Source organism: Aptenodytes patagonicus, chromosome 15 (genome assembly GCF_965638725.1).
Source record: "Aptenodytes patagonicus chromosome 15, bAptPat1.pri.cur, whole genome shotgun sequence".
Classification (NCBI taxonomy): domain Eukaryota; kingdom Metazoa; phylum Chordata; class Aves; order Sphenisciformes; family Spheniscidae; genus Aptenodytes; species Aptenodytes patagonicus.
The window spans coordinates 5,290,119-5,306,680 of NC_134963.1; the positions used below are offsets into that span (position 1 = coordinate 5,290,119).

The following is a 16,562-nucleotide window of genomic DNA, read 5'->3' on the forward strand; positions in this document are numbered from 1 at the left end:
CACGTGGCGTATTGACACCTTCCAAATCCACGGGAAATGCTTTTCACATGATCTTCGTTTTCAGAGTATAGCTGTGTCTGCTAACACGCTGGCAGACAAGAGGTTGTCGGGGCTGCTATTATAAAACCTTATTTGTCACACACGTGCAAAACGATCTGATGTGTCAAACAAGATGCATTGCCACCAGTTACACACAGCACTGCTTACTCGCTTGTGGTTCAGTACTGCAGAGACGAGATGCCTGCTCACACACCAACCGACTTAAAATCAACATAACTAACTCTTTTTTTCTGCTTTATGGTTCTGAATATGAGATACAGCAAATTAATTTACATAACATTGCCACATCCCTTAGCACTCATAGATGCAGATGGACAGATGAATGAGATAGCTGTGCTGCTGGCAGGACTCGAATAGAAGAAAAAGTAGGGTTTCAAGGCAAACCAAACACCTTTTCCAATGGAAAGTGGGTCCTTGTTTCATTCCAGCTGTACTCAGTGTTCCCCCACCATACAGGTGAAATAGTCCCGAACTGTCAAAATTAAAAATAACTAGCAGTCAAACTATTCACCTTCTCAGTGAAAAACACTGGTGAAATACACACGCAGGCTAAAAATTTTTAATTAATCTAATTCTGCATTTTGGTCAACCGCTCCCCTCCAACTCTTACAAACATATCTCCACTCCCGTGGGAGAAGGGAGCATCCCTAAGCCAGGGCTGCAGAGGGTGAGGGAAGGGGCAGACAGCAGGGACACTTGCCACAGTCACCCAAACTCAGCACCACAGCCCCTGTCTCATCCACCTTTCACCACTCTCAACCGCACCACTGTCTCATCCACCTTTACCTTAACAACACCTTAATAACGCTGCAGTAACAAGCAGCTGTGTTTCTGGACAGAGTGGCACATTCAGGACCCCTTTTGCAGGGCAACAGAAGTTGCCATCAGAAAATGTCTCAATAAAAAAAAAAGCGTTTTATCACCACGATGCTGCAGTCCTGTCTGGAAGTGCTTCAAAGCCAATATCCAACAACTAACAAGAGCTTCTCACTGTCGCGTGGGGCTGCTGCTCTGCCTGTTTTATTCCTGTGAAGAGTGATCGCGGACGGCTGATTATTGTAGCAGATAGTTGACCTTTATCTAAAATTCCATTAAAAAGCTTTATTGACTGTAGTCTTGCGGGGTCTTTCAGGATTCACTGGATCATTTATTCACTGCCGGATATCCATCGGGTTTTAAGCTTTTAGGACTGCTTGAGCTCTAGGAAGGAGCTATTTTTTTTTTGTCTTTTTTATCTGTTTTTAAGACTGTATGAGGGGGTGGTTTCTTTTCTTTTCCCCCTCCAGTGTGCCTAGGGCAAAGAAGGTTATCTTAAAAGCACTGCCAGAGAAAACCTGGCAGTGTGGTAAGACCACTTCCAGGCAGGCTGGCTCGTGCACGTGGGTGCAGCGCAGCCATGCACCGCCTGCAGGTACCCAGGGAGGATGCCTTTTTCACTTCAGTCAACGCAGATTCAGGTCTAACTACTTCATACAACATCCTTTTGAAATTTATAATTCCATACCATCATGCCAGGCTTTCATCAGCTGAAGCCACTTTTTCTGGGCCACGTGCCTGTCTCAAACAGAAATAAGAAAAATGAAAGAATGGTTCAACCCTTTCTGAAAGAGAATTTATAGAAATGGTTTATCCAAGCTAAAAAAAATTCTGGTGACAGCTCCCCCAGGCTTTGCAAGAGGGTCCTGAAAGGATGTTACTCCCTTTCTCATTCAGTGGCAAAAAGAAAAGAGAACAGTGGGAGCAAGACAATGCATGCATCAAATGAAGCAGGAGATCTGGGGAAAAAAAATAGTGTGAATATGTCTTTGAGAAATATGTTACAATGCATATATACATGGGGACTGAGTTAAGGTTGCACAGACACCTCTGGCATTTCCAGACTTTGCAGTGCTTTATATTTTTTATTAATATTACATATTACTATTTCATATTTTACATTTAGTTCAATGTACATTCGGAGAAAAGAAAGAAATAACAGGTTTAAACATTCATTCCGGGTTTATTAAAACCTTTGGGCAAAAAACAAATATTCCCAAGTCACCAGTAATGCTTTAATTCTGTAATTATTTCTAAATCTGAACTAGCATTTCTGAATAATTTCAGAAGTATATTTTCCCCTTTCTCAACACTTTCACTTCTGCTGAATTGTCATCCTAAAATGATGCTTCAGTTAATCATTTATTTCTCTCACCAGTAATAATCCTGCCCTGCTTCCCCATTCATACCAGCTTGGTTACAAGCGATGGAAGGCCACGCAGAGCCTCCTCCTCACACGCAGCCAGGCTGCGTTCCCCACAGTCTGTATGCTCTCATTTTCTATGCATTTCCAGATCTAAAACCTCCTGTTTTCTTTCCTTTGTTTGCTCTTGGCAGCTATTGGCAGGAGACATCCTCTTAATGATCTTTTTCTGGCCTTCCAGACGACTGCTCAGACTTCTACAGATCTTTCATTATTAACGCAGAAGCCTTGTAAGTCAGTTTTAATGGCATGTGCAATTTTTATTCCTTAGCAGGAGACATAACCTCCTCCGTATGGATATATGTTTATTAATATAAATCCTTAATACCATTTTTCCTAGTGAGAATAATCAGTAAAAGCCAACCAGCATGTATTACACCTTGTACTGGTTCATCCAAAAATCAAAAAGTAATCTTTGCCCTGCAATATGTGGAGCATGGCAGAGAGAAGTGGATAATCTTTTTCCCTGAGGTTGCCTAGGCACCGAACGGCAGCGAGGTTTCTGTGCACGGTCCCGCCATTCCCCTCCAGACAGAGGACCGCATCCCAACCGCAGCCGCTTTCATTTCTCTAGCGTGGGATTCATTACCTGGTTTCAACCCCTTACTATTATTCCTGGAATATCTCCAATCTCTGTTTTCATTCTGATCGGCATAAAAGGATGGGTCGTTTGTGTTAGGGACGTGTAATGAATGCCGACAAACCCAGTTTTTGTCTGTGAATCGACAAATTGCGATTAGTGCTCAGCCTTCACTATCAGCACATCCTCGCTGACAGGGTAAATGGGATGACTTGGAAAACAGGACAAAACTCTGCCGTTTATTTATAAAGAGAGTGTCCTGGTTTCTTTCCTGTAATCAAGGGGCGATTGTCCATTTATTCCATTAAACGTTTTCCTGCTGTACAAAATGAGTCCCATATTTCTTTTAAATACACCCTTTGAGTCTCAAGATGGAGTTAAATAATAACATACACCACAAAAGAAATGCAAGCCATTCCCAGTGCTATTGGATGAGATTTCCATCCTTCCAGTTAAGCAAGAATTGCTTTCTCCTGTCTCTTTTACAACTCCTTCATGTGTATCTGGAGACTTCTTCTGTTTAGTAAATAGCACAAAGTTGGTGTTACCCCCTTCTTTCGTCATGATTTCCATCTTTCTTCGTTTACTATGTTTCATCTAAGTTTGGCAGTAAAGAAGGTAACAGAGATACTCCTGTGCATCAGAAGACAAAAAGTGCTTGAAAATTTGTGACACTGATGCATGTATTAGTCCTGCTGGAATCTCAAAGCTGTGCTTCATTTTTCCTTTTTTTTTTTTTAAACTAGGTAGCCCATAAAAAAGTTTAATCATGGCAACATAGCCCATTTCACCTATCTTTATGGTTAAACTATGTTTAGTGGCAACCCACCTAACATAATGGGCAAAATTTATGTTCACAGATGGCAAATTTTACAGTACAGACCAGACTGGAAAGGCCACAAATTAATCTCCAGTGTCATAAGAATTTCATTGCACACATATATAGATCATCTGTCAACAAAGTGAGCAATATGACTGTCAGGCACAGCAAAAGCATTAAATGCACGCTTAGCCTCCAAATTCTGCCCCTTGACATATCTGGGTCCTTCAATTACACCAAGCCACACTGGCTGGATTGCAGTATGGAAAGAAACAAATTCCCCGGACCACAGCACAACTAGAGCTCCAACTCAACCTTAAATTCTAGTTATTGAATGAAAACAAACAACCAAGGCTTAACTTAAGCAGAGCAAAACCAGTTTGGACTGATGAAAGGGACTGGAAGTGACAGCTGGAGCTTCACATATAACCTGCAGCACTGCCCTGTAAGTGACATTACTGGAAGGACGGGGGTTTAACAAGTGAGTACCTTTCAACACAGCACATTGCTGAATCAAGAAACTGTTTCCAATTGCTTTTCAGTTTCCAAGCTTGGTTAAGAATCCCAAATTTTACCAAAATGAGGAAGAATCTGCTCTCGTATGAGAACTGAAGTCAGTTTTGCTAGAACAAAATCCAACATAAAATAAAATACTACACAACACAGCATGAAATAGTAAAGAGGTGCATCAAATTGAGCATATCTGCTCTTTTGCATACTGTCAGAGCTCGAGGTTGGCATCAAACGCTGTATTGAGAATGACTTGATTTTGATCTATCATCTCATATGCGCCAGACTGCAATTCACCCGCTACACTTATAACAGATATGATTAAAAACAATCAGTTATATTAGGCAAAAATATATTTCCCAAGGCAAACATTCACTTCAGTGCATTTTTCTCTGGCTGTAACACACAGAAATTCTATGTATAGAAAAACCTTCTGGGTTTTTACGGACATTAGCATTGAGCTGAAAAACAGGGGAAGCCTGTGAGGGAAACTGCAAAAATTAGATGCAGGCGCTATAGTGACTGTATTTCCCTCGGCATCATTCCCTGCCTACTGTGTAAACTTCAGCAGAATAATCTCTCCATGAGCCCCACGTATGTCATTCAAAATAATCATAGCAACAGTTGCTGGTGCTCTCTCCATCCTGAAGGACGGGTGAACCATCAGCAGAATTGCATTTTGCCTCTCACTTTTAGCATTCAACTGAAGGTTAAAATAAAAATACCTGTGGTTTCTCTGATGAAAAGCACAATGCAAGCAAAGCCAAATAAAAGACTAGACAGGCTAGACTACATAGGGCCGATAGTGAATTTTCCAAGGAAATATTTCTGGGCACGTAAAACATGCTGATTTATTGTAACAGAAACATCTCCTGGAGATGAACCGATTCCACACACTTTTCAAAGAAGGAAATCCCCATGGAAACCTGAGTGCCTTCCCAGCAGCTCGGGACCACCGAGACGCACGCTCCATGTGCCAGGAGAGCATCGCGAAATGACTCCTGCCTGCCGGCTGGAGACATACAAGTCATGGGGGCCTGTGGGAGAAGATGAGGGTCTCGGCAGTAGCCAGGCTCTTGAGGCTCATCCTGGGGCTCCCCAGTTTGGAGGCTCTCGACTCCCTCAGTTTCTGCTTCCTTGAACCCCAGGTTAGTTACTGTGCACAGCGCTTCCAGAAACTGTTTTGCTTTCAAAAGACAGCCTTTCAAAACTATCTCTGCAAGAAGTTTTTGGTGCTTTCCTGGCCAGCAGAAATATCAAAACTCTACCCTCGCACCGTTTGTTACAAGGTAAATGTTATTTTAGAAATTCCAATGGAAAGAAAACATCCTCATCTTAGGTTGTCTCTAATACCTAGGGAATTTTATCCGTGGTGTGGCAAAGAACAAAAAACTAAGAATTAAGAGCTGATGTTAAATCCTTGCAGAGCCTTAGGCAAATTCCAGAATCTCTCTGCTATAGCACTGAAGATCAATACACAACTGCCAAAACCTGACTGCTCCATGAGGTTGGTCCATCTACTGACACTGGCTGCTGGCCAAAACCATATTTAACGAAGAAAAAATAGTAAACCCAGGTAAAGGCAAGAATAAGTTGGGTTTATAGGAAGATCCTTCCTTTTAAGACCCAAACCTTTTAAAGTCTGGTTAAACCCTATGATATTTCTCACACATTTCCCTCCCACCCTGAGTAGATGGAAGTGCTTGGGATATTGTGGATCATTTCTTTCCCTCTGCCTGCACACTGCACTATGAACCACTTGTCCTGATTCATGTCACAATCTGTAAGTTTATTAATACGCATGTGCTATTTCGCACAAGTTGAATTATTTGAAAGTGCTGCATAAGGTTTGCTGTCTGTTTTCTCAACATCTGTCCCCATAGTGCACTTCTGTCATGTTCTGCTCCCATCGTTCGCGGATCAAAAAGTTAGAAGTAAGGCACGAATCTGTTTTGAGGTTTGCTAGCGCGGGCTGCAACTCCCTCTTTCCCAAGCGTCTGGCATTCTCACAGCATATGACACTTTCCAATTACCTTTTGGCCCTTTTATTCCCCCAGTCTGGCTCACATTTCTCTCTGAATTCGGTCTCTATGCAGCTCTGAACCCAGAGTCTGACAGCTAAGGACATAATAAATACACAGCACTAACCCTTGGGGTGGTTAGAAATGCTGAATTCTCCTATTACAGGCAAATTCACAAGTAAAGGTCACCAGGAAGTCTCAAAACTTAAAACAAAAATGGGCCAAGCAACAAGCAGTCAAAAGCTTGAGGAAGCAGGATGGGCTGTCTTACAGAAAAACCAAAGACGACTTGCAAAGTTTGGATCCAAATCCTGGCTCTGCCAAAGACTTCCTACGCAAGCTGAGGCACATCTCATTTTCTTGCCTCTCAGCTACTCTCTGTACAATACAACAAAATAGTTCCTCACCACATATGACCTGCGCAAGATGTATCCCATGTACTCTGGAAAGATGATAAAGTTTATAAAAAGAGAGGAAGCTTCACCAAAGAAATGAAAAACCCTCCTGCAAACTGTCTAGCAAAATCGATCACAGCGGTTACCCTGGCTGACTTACAAAGGCATGATTTAAGAGGCAGAATTTTGACTGGAAGCAATTAAAACAAAAAAATAATCATACAAACCTTTATAGCTCATACTTTAAAATCAATTCCCATGTTCCAAAAAGTGTCATCCACACAGATAATTCAAGACTATTTATAGTTTTCCCCAGTTGGAGAGAAAATGCTTAAGTTCTCTCAGGAAAACACTGAACGTAACCAAAGAAATTATACCTGACATTGATTTGTCCCTATTTGTAGACTGTTTAGCATACATCACTTTAAAAATTCTCTTACCTTAACACAAACTGGTCTGCTAGTGAGTCATCAGCCAGGGAAACATGAAAGGTCACAACGTCACCTTCTCTGACCGGGTTGAGTGGTAAGCGGATAACAACATTCTCATCTAGCCTCAGTGAAGACTGTTTTAATTTGTCTTGATCTGGGTAAACAATGATGCTACCAATCCTCTCCATAGCTGGCAAAGCTTTGTGTTCATTATCTTGACCTGCATGGATATTGTTTTCCCATTTTGCATCCTCTGGAGAACATTCCCCATCCGCTGTATAAATCTTATAGAAGAGCTCCACAGTAATCCCTTCCAGGGAGGCTGTTTCCTCTGAAACCAGGGGTGGAGGGGAGCTGAACCAGCTAGGAGACAATTCCAGCTCCGCAACACATAATCCTAGATGACCTGTCAATCTACAGCTGGCCACAACTTCTCTAGACTCCAGGAACGCAAACATCTTCACACAAGGCAACCTCTCCGCAGAATTATAGTCATCCCAGTCCTTCCCCGCAATATAGAACAAGGTTTGTATTTTGGGTTTGTTGGAATAGATCGAGCTGTCGATTATGTGAGATTTTAATTTCCAATTAAAAGTGAATTTATTTGTGAAACCAAAAGATGCAGAAGTCAGCATGAGGTCCAAGGGAACAGCCTGTTCAACAGAAAAGGGTCCATATGTGGCATTTAGGACAGGTGGCAGTTTGGCTTTGTATATAAAGAATGAACCCACCCTAGACTGCAAACTGGAGTTCCTCATGATATCCTGGTTGGCTTCTTTGAGGAAGAAGAAAACATCAGCATTGCAGATGTGATAGCTCGCGGGGAGATACGTTGGCAGGTTTGAAAATCTCTGTATGCTGTCCATGATCCCTCCTCGGCTCTCCACCACTGCAGGCCAAAGATAAAAGGAAACAGAAAGACAACTCTAATGTTTGCTTAGCATGCCCCTCAGTTTTTCTCAAAAGCAACGTATTACCAGAGATCAATACTGTTAGCTACAATTATGAAACAATCTGACACAGGTACCATGGAATAACACTGTTGGCTCAAAGGTCATACACTGAAAACATCCCACCGCATCAGCTGTACAGCTCCCTTTCCACCTTCCCCAATCTAATACCTACTTGAAAGCCATTAATCAAGTACTGGATACAACAAGGAGGAGACTGATTAACCAGATGCCAATCTAAGTTCCAAAACTTTTTACTGGTTGGTTTCTGTTCTTTTATTGCCAGATCAAACTTATGACTTTTTCTCATCCATGTTTCAATATAAGAAACTGGCACGTTGAATATTAGTAGGCAGTAAACCAGAACATTTTCTTTAGTCTAACATCACTAACACACAATGCAATTGGGGGTTGCAAATCTGCATCACTCCCAATCCACTTTTGCCAGGTCAGCAGTTTGGAAGTTAGCAGCAAACTTATAAAAGCTTTGTGTTCTTGAAACCAAAACTTTTCACACAAAAAAATATGGGGTTTGATAGAGGTCTCAGGGGGATGGATTTACAGGCAAGAGTGAACTTGAGAGAAGGAGAGAAATCCTTTACATGCAGAAGGTTCGCAGGCGCTTAGAAGGATTTTTTTGGTTTATTTCCAGAGGAGAATGAAACACGTTTGGAAACCACAAAAGTTTCTCTACAACACAATGGTCAATCCTCCAGCCAGCACTGAGCAATTTTTCCCAGGCAAGAAAAGATTCCAGAGGGAGGGAGGGATCAAACAGACATCTTTGGTTTGGGCTGATCTCTAATTAATAGTGAGATATATTCAATCTGGGCTGCGATTCTACCAGAAAGAAACGGTGGGTCTTTCAAACTAACAATTCATATGCTCCAACAAAAAGCCGGTGAATGAACACTCCTGGGACTGCCACAGAAGAAATAAACAGAAAGCAAATGGATTAAAATGAAGCAGTTCCATAATGTGCAGAGATAACAAAGGAACAACGACAGATCCTAAGGTCAAAGCTCTTGTCTCTCACTGAAGCTTAGCCATGATTTTACTGTTTATCAGGACTGGGGAGAGCAGATACACAACGCGACAACCGCACAAACAATTACACCTGTTACAAGCCAGATGACTCAGATACTTGCAGCCACAATTTAACACAGATAAAAGCTCTAATATTTAAGCTATTTTTTCAGGTTATGTATTTTTAAAGCCTACACTTATCGAAGACAGATTCTAGGGCAAATCTCATCCATTTGACTTTGCGCCACTCTTGTTCTCAGTCGAAATTCTGCTCATTTATTTTTGATGGCTTGATATTATCTATGCTTGTTTAAATGCTTCTCATTTCATCACAATACTTCTGCCTTTACTTTTGCTGTATATTTAATTGTGTCAAGGTTTTTCTGCTGCCATTGGAATATTCTTTGTGGGAACAAGTAAATATGCCAAAATATAAAAAAGCATAAAAAAAATTCCCAGCAGGAAACAGTCTCCTCTCTCTCACTACTCCACATGGGGATCAGATCAGGGTTTCCTCTCAGCTCCACAAGCAAATGCAATTGCAGAGCAGCTGCCGTGCAATTGCCCCGCTTGGGTGTCCTCTCATTTCTTATGCCCATGCATAAACATTTCAGCCCATCTCTCGTAACACACCAGTGTAACAAACACCTTCCCCTGGCTGCACACAGTCACGGACCTGGGCACCCACCTGAAATGCAGAAGCCCAGATGATGAGAAACTTTCTCCTCCCTTCCCCGTGTGAGCACTGACCTGGGCCAGCTTGCTGTGGTATCATAGCTCACATAGGGGACAACCAATTTTCCAGTGGAGAAAACTGACTTTAGCCCTTCCCTTCCACATCTTCTCTTCATTCAGATGTGAACAATGGGCAGCTGGTGCACTCCCTACGGCATGCAGAAACTGAAAATCCCGATTCTCTATGGGAAGTCATAGGGTGTGAGTGGTGATAAGCAATTCTGGAAGAAGACAGAGGCAGTCTCTCCAGACGAGAGGCTAACCAAGCTACAAGCAGTGTTAAGAGGCAGGAGGCAAAGGTGAGACAGACACCACAAGAAGCAGTAGGTGCTCTGTAGCAGAGATGGACACCACTGCCCGTTAGCACTGGGCACAGGAGGCTGCACAAGGCAAAGAACCACAGCAACCTACAACAGGGATGGAGGCAAAGAGCAGAGGCTGGTGACCACCGTTTAGCAGGGGTCAGGCAATGCCCTGCTACTGCTTGCTGTGCTGCTCTGTGGGAGCCCCAGCGCTTTTATCCCACCACTGAATAACAAAGTGCTCGGGAAACACACTGCAGGTCAAACCTTGTCCTGCTCATTGCAGGAGGAGAAGGGAGAAAGGAGAAGATCAATGCCAATGCTAGAACCAAAGTCGCCAAGGGATGTTTTAGCAGCTCCATTACTGCTCTGCTATTTATAGAGCACCTTGACATGGCGTGGCTTGCCGTTGTGCAATTGCACAACTCAGTCGCTGAAAGTGAACTTTGCTCCTGTGAAAGCCAAGGCAGCGAGGGGAGGAAGGGTGTTGTTTCTTCACTGAGAAGTCAAACGCAGACAAGCACCTTCCTGGATTAATTGCAGATAAATCAAACTACATTTGAAAGCAATACTTTTCAGAAGTTGCATTTATCATAAAAACTGTGCAGCCTTACAGGTAAGCAAAGGACACACAGCAGTAAGACTACCCTCTGATTTCTGGGAGAAGAGCTAAAATTTGCCTTCTCCCAAGACACGCCAGATTGCAGAGGACATTTAAACACTGACATAGTTCCTGAGCCTAAAGAGGAACCAAAAATGAGGTGAGGCTTAAATGCATTTGTGTTTACGTTATAGGACTTGTCCCCCCCGCTTCCCCCTTTATACAGATATTTTCTCTCTCTCAAGCAGTGATTTACAGGAAGTTTAAAAGGTATGTTTTTCCCTTTCCTCCATTTCATTACAGTGGCAACGTTCAGCACCTCTTCTCAGAACTGGTATGAGGACTAGGATATCAGCCTGCTGTAACTTAAACAAAATGAGACACAAATTTTGTCTGAAAGATTATATGGGAAGCCATAAACACCAGTAGACAGGGCTGGGCTTTGTCCTAGAACCAGCCTGCAACAAAATATGATATCTGGATTTAGCAGCATTTTATGACGCTGTAGGAACATCTAAAAAGAAATACTTCATATGATGGCAGGCCAACACCCCGCCTTTTTAATTCGGCACGTCAGCATCACAGCATCAATCTCCTTAGAGTAACAATCAGAAACAGGACACGTTTCCAGCTTTCTGGTGTGCAACAGAGCAACTAATAGATCACCTGCTCCTTTAATAAGCACTCCAGCAAGATCAAAAGAGGGCAGAACATTAGATCAGAACGTGGGTTAGTCCTAATTATGTAACAAAAGACAGCAAGAGTTGAAGAAAAGTAAATGGAGGCCAAATGAGCATCCCCAGAGCCCAGTGCTATCTCAAAGGCTCAACACAGTCTGTTTCTCAGACTACCGTGGCATTGGGGGCATTGAGGAGAGACGTATGGAAATAACACGTTGTTGGACATGACTTGAGAGATTTACCTTGAATTTCTAAAATAACTTTTACCTTGTAACAGTTTTTCAGCAGGTGCTTTGCCTCTTTGAAAACACTTAACTTGGACTAGCGAAATACCAAGACCGCTAGAGCAACAGGTCAACTTGTAAAATCTCATTGCTCCCATTTTATGCCAAAACCCCTCTCTCCAGAGTTGGGCAATAGCCTCATAGCCCAGTTCATCCTGCAAACTCTGAGAGTCCAGACAGAAAGGAAACACCCTTCTGATGTTTCTGAAGAGGAGAGAGAGAGAGGAAGCCACCATGCACATAACCAACCATGCAATGCTGTGCATCAGGGAGATGCCCCTTCCTGGTCCTTACTTTGACCAACTCAGACCTCAAACGAAGCTTCCTTTCTGTTGCCTTGATATTTTTTTTATTTAACCATAAAATTATCCATCACTTTTGTTTTTAATCTCCCTTGACCCTGGACTGATGCCACAAAAAGCAGCACAAGGCTAAGGCACATGCAAAGCCATAGCCATAGGTCACACTGTGCAATAAAAATCTGCCATTCATGTAACTCAAGATTTCATCCAAGCTACATTTCTTAGATTTCATACATTTTAATAAGAAGCAAAACAAGTATCCTACTAGAAGGTAGTGATGGCAGTGGCAGGTCAGCATTAAAAACTAATGCATCTATATTAAGATGTAGTAAAAGGAAAGTCTTTAAAATTAATCATTTTGTAACTAAATAGGAAAATAACTTCTGTTGGAGCATAAATCCAAATTTCACACCTAAATCTTCCCTCTACTTTAGCTAATTACTTAGCAGGAGCCAAGTCTTCCATAAGCCCTCAGTAATTCTGAAGTTGGAGGTGCGAGGAACAAGAAATGTTTAAAATTGCAACTTTTTCAATATCCTTTTTCTCTGAAAACAAACAAGAAAGCCAATCCTGCACCTGTGGAAAAACTGTGAAAATGTTAAAATTCATCTTTCCTGCAGCATCATCAGAATTGTAGCGTGAGATCATACAGACACTCCTCTTTGTAAAAGAGGAATAATTTCAAGTAATGTGGTGCCAGTAAGTACTATGATGTTATCCATGACTCATACAGAAGCAATCAATGGCTTGTCTGTATAGAGAAAAATCACCAGCCCTTCCCACCAGCCCTCACTAAAGACCATAAAGACCAAACTACACATGTACATTATTCCACTATAAAAATGGCTCTATTCATAATAATTATTTTGCTCTGGAAATGCAGGCATTATCCTTGAATAAAAACACACTGTATGCCAGAATAGGGTGTCTACACAAGGAAAGCTATTCTGGAAATGATAAATTATAGGCGAATAATTAATTCTGGACCAGCTGTGTAGGTCACTTTCTCTCATACATGCAAGGGTAAGACCTGATGCTGTTTAGGGACCCCAGCTGTGAGAGGTTGTGCAAGGTGATTTGGCCCAGCTACAGCTGGGAAAACTCTCTTAATCCTGGCAGCAGGAAAATGAGGAGGATGATTACAGTGTGAAAATCTACCACAAGTTGAGACCTCATTTGAGCACTATGAGTAGGATAAGTTTGGGTTGTGCGAGGATTTAAGGAGCCTAGATGAACACCCGCCTCGTGCTCTCGCTGACTCATTCAAAATTTAATAAAATAACCATGAAAGGAGGATGTCACTGTTTACTTCCCACATGCAGAGTCCATCCTGTGACTCATCTCCTCAGTTTTACATTAGGGAGGAAAAGGAGGAGAAAAACCCTCCATAGTCCCACTGAGGAACAACTTCCATCACCTACCATTCAAAAAGAAGCCCTACTCCTTTAGCACTTGAGGTAGTTATACAGTGAACCACACTGACACAGAAAAAAACCGTAACAACAGTCTTTTCAACTGTAACAGAATAATTTGAAGATATAAATTACAGTGCAATGAAGAGCTAAGAAGAGTTCCCAACACTTTTTTAACATTAAATTAAAGTCAGCCCAGAAGCTGTCAACATATAAAAAAATTGTAGCATGGGAAAAGATGACAGGATCCCTTTAAGCTTTCTCATTCTCTCTTCTTCTTATCCTAGTTTGATGTTAAGGATAGAACTTGATGTAGGACTCACCACCAGTTTATTGTCCTTACATTCAATCTTGATTACACATTTGTGGAGACAGAGATTCGCTTTGCAAAACACTGCTAGTCGGTAGTGCAGCTTGTTTTGAAAGATAAGAAAAAGGAGGCAATTTAAAAAAAAAAGTAGTCTATTTAATCCAGACATCTAAAACTGAAGAGAGGCTTATTAACTTTTGTAGGCGTGGGACAATGTCTCATGTACTTCAAAGCTCTTAGTCAAACTTCTGTTACCCAAGCTTCACTGCAGCTACACGTTCTGGCCACCCTCCGCGGGAGTCAGCCCATCTCATTTTAGGTAGGTATCTAAGCCCAGCACACACTCCAGCCTCCCCTTTCAGTAAATCACAGAAAAGGGTATGTCCAGAATTCATTCATCCTCTCCTAGACACTCATATCTCAGGGGTGATAAATCATCCTTGGAAAGAGCCTATTTCTATCCATTAACTCGATTGCTAAAGGTGGCCAGTGCAGACCTGCATGCTGGAGGTTTAGATGTCTATGGGCAAAGGAGTCCTGTCCCGTCAGATCTGATGGCTCACTCTTTGTGAAAGCTTGTCTTCCCACACTGCATGTCTATGTTTGCCCATCACTCTGTTTCCAAAAAGCTTGAAAGCAACATCTCAGGCCTTGTAAATCTTTCGTCTACTAAAATACATTTTCCAGTGCAAAATTAAACCATGCATATGAATAAAACCCCAATCAGGCCACAAGTTCTGTAATAAATTGTATTATTGTGTTCCAAAGCAAGTCAAGTGCTTTGCCTCCTTACCGTTGCCAAAAAATTAAGTTGGATGTGGAAGTTTGAGTTGGTGCTGACTACAGTTTTTAGCTTGCATGCATTTTGCACAGTCACCCATACTGAAAGACACATGTACAGCAAGGCCACCTACAGATAGTAATAAAACTGTACTGTCTGAAAGGCTGCCTATAAATCTTATTAAAATAATCCCTTCCCTGAACCCAGATTATTACATTCACCTTTATGGTAGAATAAAAATTAATTTTCTCAGCTATAATAAGTGTATGATAAGAAGGCATCACTTGGGACTAAATAAAGATTATAATTAACTCCAACTGAATAAATCTAAATTTAGCTTGGACTAGCAATTTGTTTTCATACATCTTCCTCTACAACTGAGTGAATAGGTATGGCAGGATTAGCATCCCATGCCAGTTCCAGCACTGCTGGCACAGAAAGGAGTGAGGCAGAGTGTAATCCAATACCCAAAAGGCCTGAAGATTAATTCAGGGTTCTCTATCAGCAAAAGTTTGGAAAACTGGAGAAAAACAAAAAGGCTTAAAACTGCCATTAGTCCGGCAAGGAAAGCATGTGAAGTGTTGGACTCCAGAGAGAATACTGCTTGCTGCACTCCCTAAATCAGCGTTATGCAAGGGCAGGACCTCTGCCACAGGCTGCTGAGAGCATGTTTAGGGGAAGCATCCTCTGTGCTTGCCTGATCTTACTCTTTCCTACTGAGTGTCTGCTTTTGGGTGCTATCAGAAACAGGCTGCTGGGCCAGATGGATCTGTGCTCTGACCCAGTACGGCCATTCTCAATCTGCGCTCCCTCATCTGCGACACCTCAGAAGTGATCCCTAAAACAACTGCAAAACAAGAAGACACAACGTTACACAAGCACTTGCAAGCACACAAACAAAATGGGATAAAGTAAATGCCTCAAACAAATATGCAAAGTTTACTCTGATTTTTTTTACTTAGTTGAAAATAAAAACCCTTATAGCAGCACTATACCTAGCAGATTAGAGATTCCCCCCCCGCCAAGGAAATGAGGCTCTACTTATAAAAGGTTGAGGAACTACCTTGTTAAGCCACTACCTCATTATTTGCCATTCTCTAGGAAGATGATTGTTAACAACTTTGTTACAGGGAAGGAGTAGTTCAGGCTTGTTTATCAAAATAGAACACATATTTATCCTAGCCAGGGAATAGCGTGCAACCCAAGCAATAAAGCTACGGTGCTTCCTCCTCTGATTTCCATGCTAGCCCATGCAGACATCAGATTTGCCTGCATAAGAAGATTTTATCAGGTATAAAGCTACAGCTGAGCCATTATCATTACAGCAGAATGGTTCTCCAAGAAGATATGTTTATTTCCAAAGACTGGAGTTCTTGTAGCTTAAAGGTGACACAGTCAAACAAACAAAAAAAAAAATTAGGATGAAATAAGAGTATGTATGTAATGCATTACACCACTATAACAACTTAAATGCACCTCTCATGAGGGTTTAACTTTCCTAGACAGGACACCCTTCTGCTGCCCCAGCACCATAATTTCTTTTTGAGAACTACCAGACTTGAGCACAATTCCTGCCCAAATATGAAATTGCCCAAAATTATGCTGTCCAAACCTGAGGAGTGCAAATTCCTCCTGAATCATTAACACTGGCTGTTATAGTTAAATTTGTCACAGCTTCTAAGCCAAAGATTCAGCATCTCTATAGGTTATAAAGTGGAAATTTTATTCCACCAGGGAGAAGAGAGATCCCCTTTCCTCCAAATGCTACCATCATGTCAAGGCCTGGAAGGACCTGAGATACAGGACATTAAACCTATGACATCTGTAACTGTAGGAAGGCTATTTCAGGTAAGTTTTATAGGCTTTTATTGCTCCCTCTGAACCCCATACAGCAGGAAACATGGTAACTAAGGCACCTGGTTTTATGGGCTGGAGTAATAGAAAAAATAGTCACAATAAAAAAATTTTAAAAACTCTTTAAACATCCCTAAGATAGCTTTTCTTGAAACATACTGGGGTGGTTTCACCATCTGTGAGTAATGTGCCCATCCCCACACCCCATAAAATCTTTGTCATCACATATTCTATTTATTCATCTCCGCCTCACTCTCACACGCATGCTT

General features: G+C 41.8%; 1 protein-coding gene across 1 annotated transcript in view; it reads right to left on the bottom strand.

The window, feature by feature from the left end:
- Positions 1-16,562, bottom strand: part of LOC143167425 (transmembrane protein 132B-like) — a 263,937-nt gene that overhangs the window by 184,409 nt on the left and 62,966 nt on the right. Inside the window, exon 2 of the mRNA XM_076352854.1 lies at positions 7,066-7,945. Coding sequence (XP_076208969.1) covers positions 7,066-7,945 — 880 coding nt within the window. The remainder of the gene's footprint in view (positions 1-7,065; positions 7,946-16,562) is intronic.